Source organism: Salvia splendens, chromosome 12 (assembly GCF_004379255.2).
Source record: "Salvia splendens isolate huo1 chromosome 12, SspV2, whole genome shotgun sequence".
In the NCBI taxonomy this organism is placed as follows: Eukaryota; Viridiplantae; Streptophyta; class Magnoliopsida; order Lamiales; family Lamiaceae; genus Salvia; species Salvia splendens.
Genome location: NC_056043.1, coordinates 31784345 through 31801798, shown reverse-complemented (window position 1 = coordinate 31801798; position 17454 = coordinate 31784345). Strand labels below are relative to the sequence as shown.

The following is a 17454-nucleotide window of genomic DNA, read 5'->3' as shown; positions in this document are numbered from 1 at the left end:
GCAAAAGAGAGAGAATGCAGAAGAAGCAATAGCAAAAGTGTTCAAATGATGAAGAAAGGACGTATTTATCAGATTCGGAGAAGATTTCAAAATCATCGCACCGTTTCGAATCCCACCTTTTCAGGATTCAACGGCCGGATTTTACTGTCGCATTTAATGCAGTCACGCGCAAGGCACGTCCCCTAACGTCAGCCTCCCCCGTACCTTTATCCAGAATGCCGAAGTGACTCGCTTCGCCGAAGTGATTCACTTCGCTTTTCGGGGGGGGGGGGGTAGTGATGGGGTACGTACTAAACAAGCCCAATAGCAGTGACGGCCCATCAGCCCAAGGAAGAGTATCAGTTCGGCATTACCAAAGAGTTCGGCCCCAGCCTACAGTTCGGTAAAAGCCGACCAATCAAGCTCTACTCTCAGATCGGCAAAAGCTGCTCGGCAATAGTTCAGCAGTTCGGTCTCAGTATTCAACCGAACTGGGAGATAGTAGACTCATGCAGAACCTCCACGACCTCCACTACACGATCTATTTAGTGGTGTCAACTCATGCAGGATCTCATGCAGAATAGCGGACCAAACAAAGAGATAGTGGACCCATGCAGGATCTCATGACCTCCACGACATCCACGACCTAATTAGTGATGATGTAAGCCACGACCTAATTAGTGATAATGTAAGCCACGACCTAATTAGTGATGATGTAAGCCACGACCTAGTTAGTGGTGATGCAAGCCACGATCTTAGTTCAATGTATAAATAGAACTTAGATCAGATAGACTGGGGGAGAAAAAGCTCTCTAGACATCAAAGATCATATAGCAAGTCTGTATTTGTAAGCTGTAAACCAGATCAAGCAATACAATCTTGCCCTCCTTTCTTCCCGTGGACGTAGATTTACCTCAGTAAATCGAACCACGTAATTCCTTGTGTCGTGATCTATATTTTCTTTTACCCGCATTTGTCACCATCAAAAATTCGCCCAACCATCAGTAATTATTGGGTAAAACATTAATTTCATATTTTTCAAACACTAATAAAAATTTCATGCTTAAATTCAACTTACACTTAAGTTTATGTTAGATATATTAATTGCATATTTTGAACGCCGGCACAGAAAATTCAAGCGATCATTAATAAGATAATTATGTTTGGGTTGGGTTGTATAAATAGTTCTCTACTTACAAGGTGCATGTTACTATTTTTGCCGCCGGGCATGTTAAATTAGGATTAATTGCAAAAAATTCAAGCACTCTAAGTTCTAACCTAGCGTTAGTTTTAGACATGTTTTTAATAGGTGGACTTAAGTTAGAGGAGCAAGGAGCTAAGGCCTTATTAAATGTCATACTTTTACTCTGACTCAATGTATTACAACTAGTGTGATGACATAACAAACATATTGACATGTCATTATGTTTCCAATGTCTAGGAACTGGCCTTTTTACTCACCAAAATAATGTATTATAACATCATTTAGTTGTTCACGTCGTCACATTAATAAATATTTATGTCATTATTCATTAACATCAAATTCATTGTTGTTCACGCCGTCACATTAATAAATATTTATGTCATTATTCATTAACATCAAATTCATTGTTCGACAATTGAAAATTTTTTAAGTTTGTGATTTGTTATTAAAAATTTCAAAGGTACCCCTCTGTCCCACGGTCCCATCTCAAATCATGATTCATGGAGTATTTCTTTTTGTGTCATTCTAACTTCTAACCAAAGTGGTGTATTTTCTTTTTTAGTAAAAATTTACACTTTCTTTATACTCTTATTTTATTTGTGTATCATTACTTTATTCAACCACTAAATAACATATCTTAAAATCTGGACATAAAGCATCTTCCTTGAAGCAGATGATAAACTTGGATTGGATCAAATTTCGTGATTTTACATACATTTATTCTTACAGATTTCGAACATTTTTTTATTATAAAAACGATGTTGTATCAATATCGGACTGGTCATTCAAGATTAAATTGGTCGAAATTACCAAATTAATCTTGTCAGTAATGGGCAAATTCTGCTTTACATATAAGCCGCCCAGCTAAACACCACAGCCTAGCCCAACAGAATGTGAACAACCCAACACTGGATATTGGACCACAAAAGCCCATGGTTTATAATAGATGTCCATTAATCTAGCTAGGTATTGGACTTAATTGAACACTTCTGCAATCATATCATTCGATTATATGTAGTGTTAAATCAAAATACCTATTATAATGTGAGTACGTGCATATGACATTATTTTACATCTCAAAGAATAAACAAAATAAATGATTTAGTGTTTAGGTTTAGGACCAAAAAGTCCCAAGTGCGAAATAATCAAAACTCATAATCTCCTAACGAACTGAGAGTCTCCTTACACAAGACCGCACCCCTTTAACCGATGGACTCACGATCGTATCATCACCTCATCTCGAATGCAATAGCGCCGCAGAAGCAGAAGCACCAGATGAAGAAGTGGCGGTAGAGCCATAACTATTACCCGAAGACGAATAAGTCGCATCCGATGCATAAATCAAAGACGCAACACTAGATGGCGGCGGCGGAGCACCATAGGTAGGTACCGGCATTTTGGGCGGCAATTGAGGCGGCGCCTCCCCTTCGAACCCTAGAACCCGCACCACCTCCTTCATCGACGGTCGAAGCCTGTCATCCGGATGCACGCACCACAGCCCCACCACCATCAACCTCTCCATCTCCCTCTCATCATACCCTCCACACCGCTCCAAACTCCCATCCGCCGCCTCCAACTCCCGCCCCGCCCCGTACAACTCCCACATCCACTCCACCGTCCTCACCTGCCCCCTTATCGGTCGCCTCCCCGTCGAAATCTCCAGCGCCACTATCCCGAAACTGTACACATCCGACTCCTTGCTCGCCCTTCCCGTCATCATGCACTCGGGCGCCATGTAGCCCATCGTGCCTGCCAGGATCGTCGTCTGCGACCCCTTGTCGTGGTCAATGAGCCTGGCCAGCCCGAAGTCGCCTAGTTTAGCATTAAAGGCCAAGTCGAGCATGACGTTGCTCGACTTGATGTCTCGGTGGACCACGCACTGCTCCCACTCCTCGTGTAGGTACAGCAGCGCCGCTGCAAGCCCCCGGGCAATCTTGAACCGCGTCTCCCAGTTAAGTGGGGGATTTTTTCTGTTGAAGAGGTGACAGTCTAAGCTGCCGTTTGGTTGGAGTTCATACACCAGAAGGAGCTCACGCTTCTCGTGGCACCAACCTATGAGTTGTACGAGGTTCCTGTTGTACAAAACGGCATTTTTTAGTGATGCTATTCAAATATTCTGAACATTATTAACAGATGCCAGTTAGAAAAAATTAATCAACCTTTTGATCGATGTTGTTTTGAACATTATAATTAATCAATGTTGTTCTGAACATTATTAAAAGATGCCAGTTAGAAAAAATTGAGAAAATTTGAAATTGAAAGATGCCGTGGGAAACTCGCACATTTAGCAAAGTTCATGATTTATCAGACCGAGTTGAAAGGTTGTCGGAAATACCAAATTTTTGCAATAGTTGTGATTTTTCTGACCAATTACCTATTGAAATACGACCAAATTCATTGCTTCTGATCACAGACAACACGATCGATTTATGTTTATACCTGTGGCGTAGCCGGCTGATGATTTTCACTTCCGACACGTACTCCTTTGCTCCTTGCTTCGAGTTCTTGGAAACCCGCTTCACCGCAACATGTGGTGAGTCCAGATTCTTCAAGAAGCCTCGGAAGACTCCACCAAATCCGCCCTCACCTAGCTTGTTTTCCTCCGCAAAATTACCCGTGGCGGCCGCAAGTTCTCCGTAGGAGAATCTTCTAGGCCCACTTCCCTTTTGAAAATCCATCTCCATAGCCGAAAGATCCCCGTCCTCCTCCTCCTCCTCGTCGCCCCCATTTCTCCCTCTTTTCCATCTCCATAGCCAGTATCCCACCAAAACCAGCCCAACCGCTGCCGCCGTAGATAAACCCGCAATCAACCTGACCGTTTTTCCCGCCGGTTCGGGGGCAGGGCCGGTTTCATTAGATGGCGGACGCGTGTCCTCGGGGTCAGGGCCGGTGACATTAGACGGCGTATCTTCGATTTTCAGATCCAGAGTGGAACTGAAACTCCATGACTTGACATTGTTTGTCTGGAAGCAGCCTCCAGTCGCTGCAGAGAACCCGATTTCGACAAACTCCGGTAGAATAGTCCGGAGATCTATAGTGTATTCAATACTCGAGTTATAAGGCGTTGAAAATTGTTCAAAATAAGTAAAATTCACTAGAAATTTCTTGTTTGAAGAATTATAACTAATCCAAGCCTCAGTGGTATTGCCCGCCGTTAGATTGTTTGTCCACGGTGCATACACGGTGGAGTTCAGAGACCTCAAGTCGATCCCCACGTGCTGGCCTTGCGGGTCGTCGAACTCAGAATTAGAGTATGTGTCGAATTCGACCGCCACGAATGGGCCTTCGGAGACTATTAGAGGACCAGGTGCGGCTGACCATGGGGCGAGGCCGAGGCCGGCGCCGGAGGAGTTCGCCGGAATCGTGGAATTGACCGGAGCCAGGAAAAACGCGAGCCCGTCGGCGGCGCAGCCGGTGGCCTGGATGACGAAGGAGAAGTGGGTGTTGAAGTCGGTCAAGTTGCCGGTGGCGTTGTCCCATAGGTGCAGGGGTTCAGTGTAGATGGCGCGGCCGGTGAGTTGGGTGCCGTCGCTGCTCTTCTCGTTGTTGGTGACCTGGAGTCCTCCCGTGGTTATGTAGGCGTCGCCTTGAATCATGATCTCGCGGTTGGTCTGATCAGTCGTGATGGCGGAGAGGTTGAAGGAGAGAGGAGAGGCGGCGGAGGTTGTGATAAGGAGTAGGAGATAGATTGAAGTGGTGATCGCCATGGATCATGGATGGATAGCTGCTGCTGCTGCTGCTGCTGAAACCTCTGGTTGGTTTAGCATTTATTAGGAGTATTTTAATGTCTAACGCGTCAAATGGAGCCCAAATTTATTTATTTATTTATTTATTTTTAGGCTATTTAAATAAGGAGTAGGAGACGGATTGAACAGTAAGGCGCCATTGATGGACCAGCTGCTGCTTTTGCTGTGGACCTCAGCTCTTCATATATTCCTGTTTTTTCTTAATCCGTCTCGCTCACGACGGTGACTTATCAAAAGATTTCCGTATGGTAACGATATCAATTTGTAAATACTATTAAAAAGTTGTTATATACGGTAATTATTTTTATTGAATTTTTGGCATGGTACTCTTCTTGTCCGTGAAATGTTATCCAATTTTTGCTATTTTTGTCCGTCCTTGAAAAGTTTTCCATTTTGCACTTAAGTGGGATTTTCATTCCATTAACCTTTTTCAACTCATTTTCTTTTCATTTTTAAAAATTTGGGTTAAATCATACTTTGACAATATTTTATAAATGCAGGAAGTATACAGATGATAGTTTCCATAGTTATAATGATACACCCCTAGACCTTGCTAATTTGAATCCATTTTTATACCTCAATTACTTCAAATCTTTTTATAAAACTAATTTTAAAACTCTTTTACATTTAATTTATCTTTAGTAAAATTTAGGCTAAGTTAAAAAATGAAATATTTAACACCAAACTGAGAGAGAATTTGGTAATGAACAATTGAACTGAACTTGTGGTATAGGATACTGTGAAGATAGCTGCCGACTCGTCGTTGTACGAGTTTGGAAAGTGAAAGCTTTTTTCCTTGGCAACAAGTCAGAGATGGCGACCAAGTCTTCTAATAGCACTATTTTTGGTTGCATGCTATTTTCATTTTCTTTCTTCGTAATATTCAAGTTTATTACTAGCACGTTCAAAGTTAAATAAATCATTTTTATTTTGATAAAATAAATCAATTATTTTGATATATAATTCTTACTTTATATTCATCCCATTCAATATGAAATATTTATTTTCGATACAAGACTTTATACGGTGAGTATTATTTTGTAAGTTAGCTGAATAAAGAATACAGTAAAAGAAAGGAAAAAAAATAGAAATTATATTACTCCACGTTTTAAGAAATGCATTATTTCTAGTGGGATGACAGTAACACTCTAAAGAAAAGGTGTAATTAAATTTGGTATGGACCCACAGCATATTAAAGAAAAGGTGTAATTAAATATGGTATGGACCCACAGCATATTAAAGAAAATGTGTAATTAAATATGGTATGAACCCACAGCATATTATTCAAGGACTTTTTCAACCGAATCTTCTTCAACATGTGACTTGTTAAACATTCTTTTAGATACCGAGTTAAAAAAACATAATTATGAAAGCTGCTGTTCTTTATAAGAAATGAGGAATAGCTGAGATTGGGCCATTAGCAAATGTAAACATCGATGATAAAATGATAAATAGCAACACAATGTCAACTGTTGATACTGTGTTGACATTTTATTCATGATGTTCGGCCCAAAATTAAATTAAATAAAGTCCAGCTATTAAAGATCAAAATGAACTTATTTAATTTGACAAAATATTTTAGGCACGATTTTATAAATTTCTATGGCTCAACTTATTACTACAAATCACATATTCCAACAAAATTATTTGATTTAATATGCAATGCATAAAAATCAAATGAGTTGAAATTAATGGTACTAAAAATAGAAAAATTCCATCCTCGTGGAATTCATACCCAGGTGTTGTATTTATCCAGCAATGGAACTTGTATCGTATTCACCAACCATAGGTTTCCCGATTTAATTGTCTTTCTTCGCTCTCACAAATAGTTAAGAGTTTTTATTCAACAATGATACTAATTTATTATTTTATTATAAACTATTTAATAGTTTATTTATATGGAGTATATTTTTAATCCATGTCGAAACCAAATGCAACATTTTATCTGACTCTAATATCACAACAATACTTGTAGTTTTTATTCTAATTTTCATCTTTTTTTTAAATTTATGGGCCCAATTTCTTACTTTTGAAAAACTCAGGACTCGTAATTGTTGAAGCCAAACATAGCTTTTTGAAGGACTGCTGCTATATTTGCATTATGTCTGTTTTAAAAGTCGGTGTTGGACACTTGGACTCATGAATAACGTAAGAAAAATGAGAAGGTTATGTTTTGTTTTTTCAATAACTTGCATGTCTATATTATCATCCATAAACCTTTATTTCGACAATTATCTATTGTGACATTTCTTTATTTGAAGCTTGCAGTAAGACCAATAGATTTTTCCCATAAGTCTATTAGATCATTAATTAGTTAAGTCTATAAAAACTCCAAGTCGACTCATAAATTCTCATTAGTCACAAGTCACAACCATTTGGATCATAGGCTCTCTCTCAATTAAAACACCATATATTACAAATGAAAACTCATCCCAAGAGATGATGAGTATACTAGACGAAATTATAGCTCATTTAATTTATAAACCCCACACAAATTGCTTTATACAACCAATCTGAAAATCATCAACTCAGTTCTTGAAGGTACTACTATCAATTCACAAACATCAACCAATGACTTTAGCTAGGGTTGTGTATCCATCATGCTTGCTACCTTAATGCAGTTGAAGCCTGTTGAAGCAACCAATGTTATACACATGCTTGATAGTATACATTTATTTTGGGCATGCAAATTAAGAAAATGGTATTTGATGAGTTAATTAGATAAATGAAGAGAAAAGAAAGTAAAATTACCCCAAGTTCACTACATCTGGTTTGTTCCTTTTATGCAACTCGGCATTCTCTTGACTTACAGTGTGTATCTTCTTGTGTAGTTCTAAATTCTCTTGTTGAGTGAGGTTTGCCTGAGACAAGAGTGATAAGTTTATTCAAGAACATTACACAGTTGGAGATATATGGACTTCTCACAAGGTTATATACCTTCATGTGTAGCTCTCTTATCTCCTCCCTCATCGTTTGTTCCTACCAGAGAAGAATATTAGGGATACAATCTCGTTCATTGAAGTGTACCTTATATGTGTATACAGACTATTCATGCTAGATATTTAAGTTGATATCTTTTTATTTCATATTTTCTAAATAAATATTTGAATAGTTTTTACCTTCCTCGTTCGCACTCCTTTTAGACTCTTCTCGAGTTGATTTTCGAGATTTTGGAGTTCCTCAACGCTCAATCCTGAAAGCTCTTCTCCTAAAAGCCGCCTGCACATACTCACCGGGAAAATGCATGTGGTATGCTTTTAGACATGCTTGGTATGATAGAATGAAATAAAGGTAGAATAATAGGAAATGATTGACAAACTCAAAATAGTTCATCTACATGGTATGCATAAGAAATACTAATGGAAACAATAACAAAATTCATAGAGAATAAAATTGCGTTGGAAAATATTGTGAAACCATAAAGCATGGAAGGGTACTTTTTTCAGAATAAAATTTAAAAGACAAAGAATGATAATAAATACCACGGGTTGGGGAATGAATGACTATTTCTAATCTAGTACGAATGATAATTCCAAACAGAACACTGATTTCTACAAACATATTGTACCAAGCAAAGAAGAGCACAACTTTATAAATCTGATAAACCATGAAGTTTGAATTTGTTCGCAATTATCCTACAACTTTTTTGGTAAAATGGTACTATTTGATATAACAGCTCGAAATCATACATGAACATCACTGTCGTTGAGTTGAACAATGTTGTTTATTCTCATAAATAACACGACGTCGTATGGTTGAAATATCAACAATATATTACAGACATGAGACCACATTATTTCACCGTGGGATAGTTGCGAATAAATCCAAAATTTATGTTTTTTCATAATGGTATATAAAGTTGTTGGACATATCATAATTCTACCAAACATTATGATTTTTCCGGCAACTTGTCCTTGATTGTAATGCACATACACTCAACTCTATTGCTATATATGGAAATTTGGACATACCTGCGACATTGTTTCAAGTACTGCAGCTGTTGCCTCAAGCTTGATGCTTCCCTTTGCCAAAACTGCAACAAAGACAAAATGGATGATTAGTGTATTGGCCATATTTCTGCTGACACTAAGGCTATGTTGAACCCAAAAATCTTGAAAGAACTTAAAATGGATTACTTATTACCTACAGATATATGTTTGCAACTAATTATAGCATACAATTTCAACTAAGCCATATAATCCCTCAATCATGTTAAAAATGAAACGTTTTCCTTTTTTAGGTTGTCCCATTAAAAATGAAACGTTTCCTACAATAGAAAGAACATCATTTCTATTTAAAACTCTTTTACATTTATTTTTCTTTATCTTTTTTAGTTAATTTTAGGCTAAGTTAAAAAATGAAATATTTAACAACGAACTGAGAGAGAATTTGGTGATGAACGATTCAACTGAACTTGTTGTGGTATAGGACACTGTGAAGATAGCTGCCGACTCGTCGTTGTACGAGTTTGGAAAGTGAAAGCTTTTTTCCTTGGATGACGAAGGAGAAGTAGGTGGCAAAGTTTGTTAGTTTTTGTCTACTTTGACTTTGTCTTGAAAAATATAGAATTACTGATATTTATTAAAGATATATCAAATTTTCAGTTTGGTATATTTTGTCGAGAGATTTTGATACTGTAGCGATATAAATTTCATATATTGATATACACTGTAATTTTCGCTATATCGAAACAAAATCTAGTACTGTATGGCAATGAAGTTGACATTGATCGTACTGAACATTTGATAAAAATTTTGATAAAATGAGATATGATATTCTGCACTCATACCAAATTTTCAGCACCAAATTATTTCACCTAGCAATTGAAGTTATATGGAGTGTTTTCTACATAGAAAATAAAAGTCAAATGTGGAAAAGTAAAAAATTTAATGAAGGTATTATTAGTATTGAAATGGTCATTTCCATCTCCTGTAACATTCTTGATATTGTCCAGCTGCCTAGATCAATTGAATATTCAACCTGTTGTCTTGGCCTCCTACTATCAATAGTATGAGTAGTACATTACTCATGGTTTATATCACTCTCTTTCTTTCTTCTTTCTTCGTAATATTCAAGTTTATTACTAGCACGTTCAAAGTTAAATAAATCATTTTTATTTTGATAAAATAAATCAATTATTTTGATATATATTTCTTACTTTATATTCATCCCATTCAATATGAAATATTTATTTTTCGATACAAGACTTTATACAGTGAGTATTATTTTGTTAGTTAGGTGAATAAAGAATAAAGTAAAAGGAAGAAGAAAAAAAATAGAAATTATATTACTCCACATTTTAAGAAATGCATTATTTCTAGTGGGATGACACGGTAACACTCTAAAGAAAATGTGTAATTAAATATGGTATGGACCCACAGCATATTATTCAAGGACTTTTTCAACGGAATCTTCTTCAACATGTGACTTGTTAAACATTCTTTTAGATACCGAGTTAACAAACATAATTATGAAAGCTGCTGTACTTTATAAGAAATGAGGAATAGCTGAGATTGGGCCATTAGCAACAACTGTCCTTTTAACTATCACATAGATATAATAAAATGAAAACTCTAAATATTGTACAAATTTCAAATTATGATTTGAATAGTTAAAAAATGTAAACACAGATGATAAAATAATAGCAACAAAAATTATCAACACAATATCAACGGTTGATATTGTGTTCATACTGTTCGGAATAAAGGCCAGCTATTAAAAGATCAAAATGAACTTATTTAATTTGACAAAATATTTCAGGCCCGATTTTATAAATTTCTATGGCTCAACTTAATTCATTTGACATACCAGTTATTACTACAAATCACATATTCCAACAAAATTATTTGATTTAATATGCAATGCATAAAAATCAAATGAGTTGAAATTAATTGTACTAAAAATAGAAAAACTCCATCCTCGTGGAATTCATACCCACGTGTTGTATTTATCCAGCAATGGAACTTGTATCCACCAACCATAGGTTTCCCGATTTAATTGTCTTTCTTCGCTCTCACAAATAGTTAAGAGTTTTTATTCAACAATGATACTAATTTATTATTTTATTATAAACTATTTAATAGTTTATTTATATGGAGTATATTTTTAATCCATGTCAAAACCAAATGCAACATTTTATCTTAGAGTCCTAATATCACAACAATACTTGTAGTTTGTATTCTAATTTTCATCTTTTTTCTTATATTTTTTTTAAATTTAAGGGTCCAATTTCTTACTTTTGAAAAACTCGGACTCGTAATTGTTGAAACCATTCATAGCTTTTTGAAGGACTGCTGCTATATTTGCATTATGTCTATTTAAAAAGTCGGGGTTGGACACTTGGACTCATGAATAATGTAAGAAAAATGAGAAGGTTATGTTTTGTTTTTTCAGTAACTTGCATGTCTATAGTATCATCCATAAACCTTTATTTCGACAATTATCTATTGTGACATATCTTTATTTGAAGCTTGCAGTAAGACCAATAGATTTTTCCCATAAGTCTATTAGATCATTAATTAGTTCAGTCTATAAAAACTCCAAGTCGACTCATGAATTTTCAGTATGGTATATTTTGTCGGGAGATTTCAGTACCGTAGCGATATAAATTTTCATATATAGTGGTATATCAAAATTTTGATATACACTGTAATTTACGGTACACCATGTATATACATTAAAAATGGTATTATCGGAAATATCAAATATATTTGAATATATACTACTATCGTACCAAAAACTAGTACCGTATGGCATTGACATTGAAATTGATCATATTGAAATTTTGATATAATGTTATACCAAAATTTTTGATAAAATGAGATATGGTTTGCAGTCATACCAAATTTTCAGCACCAAATTATTTCACCTAGCAATTGAAGTTATTTGGAGTGTTTTCTACAGAGAAAATAAAAGTCAAATGTATGTAGAGAGGTGTATAAATATGTTGAAAAGTAAAAATTGAATGATTAGTATTGAAATGGTCATTTCCATCTCCTGTCACATTCTTGATATGGTCCAGCTGCCTAAATCAATTAAATATTCAACCTGTTGTCTTGGCCTCCTACTATCAATAGTAGGAGTAGTACATAACTCATGGTTTATCTCACTTTTTTTTTTGTTTTTGTCACTGAATACTTACAATTGGTAACCTTATTCTTTCTATCTCATTACTTAGTTATAATAGCAAATTTAGGTGGGATCGGAAGGTCGACTAAGTGAAGGTCTTGACAGACAGTGGTGTATTTTGCTTATCACCTTTTTACTTGCTTGAAAGTGTTTGTTGTACCGAAGTCGGTGTTCAATATAGGCTTGGGATTTTTGTTTATTACTTCATCTGTCCCATAATAAGAGTCATGTTTTGTCAATTTTGTTTGTCCCACAATAAGAGTCTTATTTCACTTTTACCATAAATGGTAAGTAGGCATCGCATTCCACCAACTTATTTCACTCGATCACATTTTATTATAAAACTAATATATAAGTGAGACCCTTATTTCACCAACTTATTCTAACTCACTTTTTTACATTTCTTAAAATTCATGTTGTAATTAAATTGGACTTATACTAATGGAGTAGTAAGTTACATGATTTGTTGCTTATTTGTATTGGACATGTCTAGTTACATGATTTGTTGCTTATTTTTATTGGACATGACATGAGACTCACTATCTAGGTGGCTCCAGCATTTTTTATTGCATTAGATAAAAGGAAAAAGTGAAACGATGATATACCATCTTCACATATTCTTAATTTTGATTAACTAAATTAACTCTCATTTGTAACTTAACAGTCAAAATATCTACTATACTTAGCAAGAGATTGGGCTTCCCTATATTTATCCAATTTTTCGGCCCAAAGACAAATTAAATAATGCCCAGCTATTAAAAGACCAAATGAACTTAATTAATTTGACAAAATACCTAAGGCCAAGGTTATAAATTTCTAAGGCTTAACTTAATTCACTTAGCAAGCCTGTTATTATATACTCTACTACTTCTTTCGTCCATCATATCATTAGAAGTCTCATTTCTTTGTGTTATGAGTTTTAAGAAATGTTAAAAAAAAGTGGTTGAAAAAAAGTAAATGAAATATAAGTCTGACTTGTAGTATATTATTTTTAAATAAAATGTAAGTGAAATAAGTTAGTGGAATAAGTTGAAAACACTTCCATTTGCATTCTTAGTTTTTAGTTGGGGATATCAAAAAAAAATGAGAACATTTTTTGAAGCATCGATAATATTTTATATATAAATTAACGTTCTTGAGTTAAAAATTTTCTTTAGCCTTATATTGTAGTGCGAGGTAATGGTTGCAAGTAAAACATACTCCCTCTGTCTCATAAAAATATGTCATATTTCCTTTTTCGTCCGTCCCATAAAAATAGTCCATATCCATCTATGAAAAACTTTTTCTCCTCCTTTTTTCCTTTATCATTTATGGACTTCACAATCCACTACACAATTTCAACTATTTTTTCTCTTTCTCTCTTACTTTACCAATACACATTAAATCCGTGCCGACCCCAAATGGCCTATTTTTATGGGACGGAAGTAGTATATAGAAACATGAATATGTGCTCAAGTCAACTCAACACTTGAAATGAGGGAGGGTTCTTTTAAATAGTTACTTTAATCTTGACCGTAGATCTTAATCACTAAGATCGACTGTTTCTTGGCCGTTGGATCAGCTTGTCGCTGATTACTTATTTAGTTCAGGTTACTCAGTTAGGGCTAATCGTTGTAATCCTCAATTTGTAGTCTTAGCTCAATTCTCTCCCAATTTTCGAGTGATGATACGCTCGGATTTTGCACTGTTTTAAGGCCATTATTTGGTCCGTTTAGAGTGTCAAAGTTGCATTACATGTCTACTATTTCCATATTTTATCCATTTTGGTAGTTTGACGTGTTTTGTGAGAAATGTGGAAAATAAAGCTGAAAAAGAGCATAAAAAAGTCAAATTCTGGAAGCTGGAACTGAAGCGCAACCCAGCGGTAGCTGAAACGAGTCCAGACAATTCCGGAGCTGTCCAGCGGCCTGCTGGGCCCAGTCGCTCACGACAGCCTGTGTTCAAACTCATTTTGCTGGCGATTCTGAAGTTCGATCAAGGGATCTATATGTCATTCTCTTCGTCTTCGAAAGATCTTCGTGTTGGTACCAAGATCATCTCAATTGGAGTTTTGTGGAGAAAGTTATAGCCATTTTACGAAGGTCGCGCAAAGCTATCAAATGCAGAATTTAGGCGGAAATTTAAAGAAGGAAAGAAAACATTACCTTGTGAAGCCAAATCTTTTCCTTAACCTTTGTGGCACGAAAATTCCATCTTTCCTATTACTCGGAGGACACCTTTTACCATGTTTAAACATTTTTCAAGCCTATATATACCCCCTTAAACCTCTTCAACAAATGATCTTTTTTTTGCCATTTAATTCAAGAGCATAAATTTGAGAGTTCGTCATAGTGCAAGGGGTTGAAGAAGGAATCAAGAGAAGATGAAGAGCTACGAGGATTGAACCTTTGAGTTTTATTTACTGTAGCACTTATGTTCACTTTGTTTTCCCTACAATTCATGTTTTTAGCTTATTCTAATATGTATAACTAAACTCATACGATTCTAGGGATGTGTTAGTAACTACTTTGGTTATACAATTCCGTTTTGTTATTTAATATCCGTTTTGTTTTTACTTCGTTTCTTCCCTAGTTGTTAGATAATGCTTCACGTTTGAGTGACACATTATGTGATGAATTAATATAACTTGCTACATAATCGTGAGAGGAGGTTGACGAGTTAGGTCAACTTTATAGACACTACAATTAGCTTCCCTTAAAACGGCATTGTTAATTGAGAGTGTAGACTTTTCAAAGGTCTTAGTAGCTTTTGGGAGTTACGAATCTAGGATTGACAACCCTAGTGTTAGTAATCTACGCTTGTGCCGCATGGGCAAAACTTATGTGACTCGTTCTATCGAAGTAAAGACCGTGCTAGGGTATTGTAGTAGAAATTTGTATAACCATAACTGTGAACGTACATCCCTGGAATTCCCTTATATCTCATACTTATCTCTATGATTTAATTGCAATTAGTTGTTTATTTGCTTTTAAACTGTTTTTATTTTCAAAAATTCCAAACTTCTTTTGGTTTTCCAAATAGTGAAAGACACTTAATAGAAGGTAGCCAATTGGTGATTGTTTTCCCTGTGATCGATATCCGATACTGACCTTTAGCTATACTATATATACTCTGTATACTTGCATGTTTATGATATCGGTACTGACCTTTAACTATACTATATATACTCTGTATATTTGCAGGTTTATTGAGTGCTAATAAAAAAATACATAAAGTGATTAATAAAATTCTCTCTTGTCCTCTCCTTTGTTCTTCGTTCATCGATTCCATTTGCTAAGGGCATCCACAGTGGGGAGGACGATGGCACGCGCGATGGCGGCCATCGTCCTCGGGCGCGGACGATGCCTCCATTGTGGGTGCCTGCCATCGTCCGCGCCCTACACCCACGCCCGATGCATCATCCGCGGAAGAAGCGCGGACGATGGCCTATCGTCCGCGCCATTGTGGGCTCGGCGGACGATGGGCGCGGACAATGGCACGCGTTTTTTATTTTTTTTGTCTATTTAAACCTCGTTTCTCATTCACATGTTCATACGAACACCTCGCATCTCTTATTTCGCTCATCTCTCACATTTCTACCTCTCTCACATACCAAAATGAACCACGACGATGACACCACTAGTTCTAGCTCCTCGGAGTCGGGTAGTTCGACCTCGGAGACCTCGGAAGCCTTAGATGCAGCCGTTGAAGAGGCCATGGCGGAATGCTTAGTCGAACTGCAGCGCGAGGAGGCGGCGACGGCCGCGGCGGCGGAGCAGATCCGAAGGCCTATTCGACGTCGGACGTCTGTCCGACGCGACCACGCGACAGCTCACCAACGGCTGGTTGAAGACTATTTTACCGATCAACCACGGTGGGGACCGACTGTTTTTCGCCGCCGGTTTAGAATGCCGCGTTACCTATTTCTCAACATTGTCCGGACGTTGTCGTCACTTGATGAATACTTCACGTATCAGGAAGACGGCGTCGGCAGACCCGGTCTTACACCATTGCAAAAGTGCACGGCTGCACTCCGTCAGTTGGCCTACAGCACCACGGCGGACATTTTCGACGAGTACCTCCACGTTGGGGATACAACAAGCCGGGAGTGCCTGAAGAGATTTTGTAGGGGAGTTGTGGAGGCCTACGGCGACACATATTTGCGCAAGCCGACTGCCGCTGATTGCCTGGGCCTGATGAAGATGCATGAGACGCCGCACGACTTTCCAGGGATAGGGCGCGCCATTTTTTCCCAAATTTTCCCAATTTTTTTAGTTATTTAAATATTCAAATAAAAGAAAACGCATAGGGCGCGCCTTAGGGCGCCCCATTGCAGGTGGGGGTAGGAGGATAAAACTGATGACGTGGCGCGCCTTAGGGCGCCCCATTGTGGATGTATTAATAAATACTATGATCCACTTTCGAAAATTAGTAACACAAATAAATCGAGATAGATCCATACTTCTTTTGTTCCGCTAAAAATACTCACTTTTCTTTTTAGTTTGTCCCAACCAAAATGACTTATTACTAAAAATGGAATTACTTTTCATCTCTACTTCATTTCATCTCTCTTACTTTACTTTCTCCACTTAACACACAAAATAAAATTGTATAAAATCACGTGTCGCCCAAGAAATAAGTCATTTTCCTTTAGACGGATAAAGTACTTATTAAATAGAAAAAATAAAAGAACATTGAAAGACATTACAGTACTCCCTCCATCCACGAATGTTGTCTAAGTTTGATTTGGCACGAGTTTTAAGAAATATAAAAAAATGAATGAAAAAAGTTAGTGGAATGTAGGTCTCACATTTATATATTATTTTTGTAATAGAATGTGAGTGTAATGAGCTAAATGAAAATGAGGTCCATTTACTAAAAATGAAAAAAAAAATTAAAGTGGAAAACATTTCACGGACGGACCGAAATGACAAAACTGGATAACATTTAACGGACCGATATCAAAAAATCCCACATGACATGCTTGTACATTTCCATTAAACTATTGTACCCCAAAAACTACGATAAGAAAAGCGCCTACTTAAATACATACACGATATCATCTATTCGCTAGACAGCAGAATCAGTTTTCTTAATCATTTGCGAAAGGGGTTTTCCCAATTTATGTATGTACGAGGTAGTCACACTACACTTTTCGTATCAATTTCTTTTTTCATCGGTTCCAATTAATTCAGATCTCACATTTCACTTACTTTTTTCACTCACTTTCTACTATATTTCTTAAAACTCGTATCAAGTCAAACGGTAGCAATGAATGAGGGACGGAAGTAGTATTTTCCTAGAAAAAAATTGGCCTGGAAATATTGAAAGTTCTTAAAATTTTGTGAATGTTTCAAAATTTTATGATTTGTCATTCAAATTTTAAAATATACTGAATGATAGCAAAAAATTTAACCAA

General features: G+C 36.5%; 1 protein-coding gene across 1 annotated transcript; it reads right to left on the bottom strand.

Moving 5' to 3' along the window:
- Positions 1-2180: 2180 nt before the first annotated feature.
- Positions 2181-4976, bottom strand: LOC121757065 (L-type lectin-domain containing receptor kinase IX.1-like). Its single transcript, XM_042152544.1, has 2 exons — positions 3622-4976; positions 2181-3254 (listed from the first exon to the last, which is right to left on the bottom strand). Exons 1-2 carry the CDS (start codon positions 4887-4889, stop codon positions 2417-2419), a joined length of 2106 nt encoding a protein of 701 aa, XP_042008478.1. The 5' UTR covers positions 4890-4976; the 3' UTR covers positions 2181-2416.
- Positions 4977-17454: the final 12478 nt, after the last annotated feature.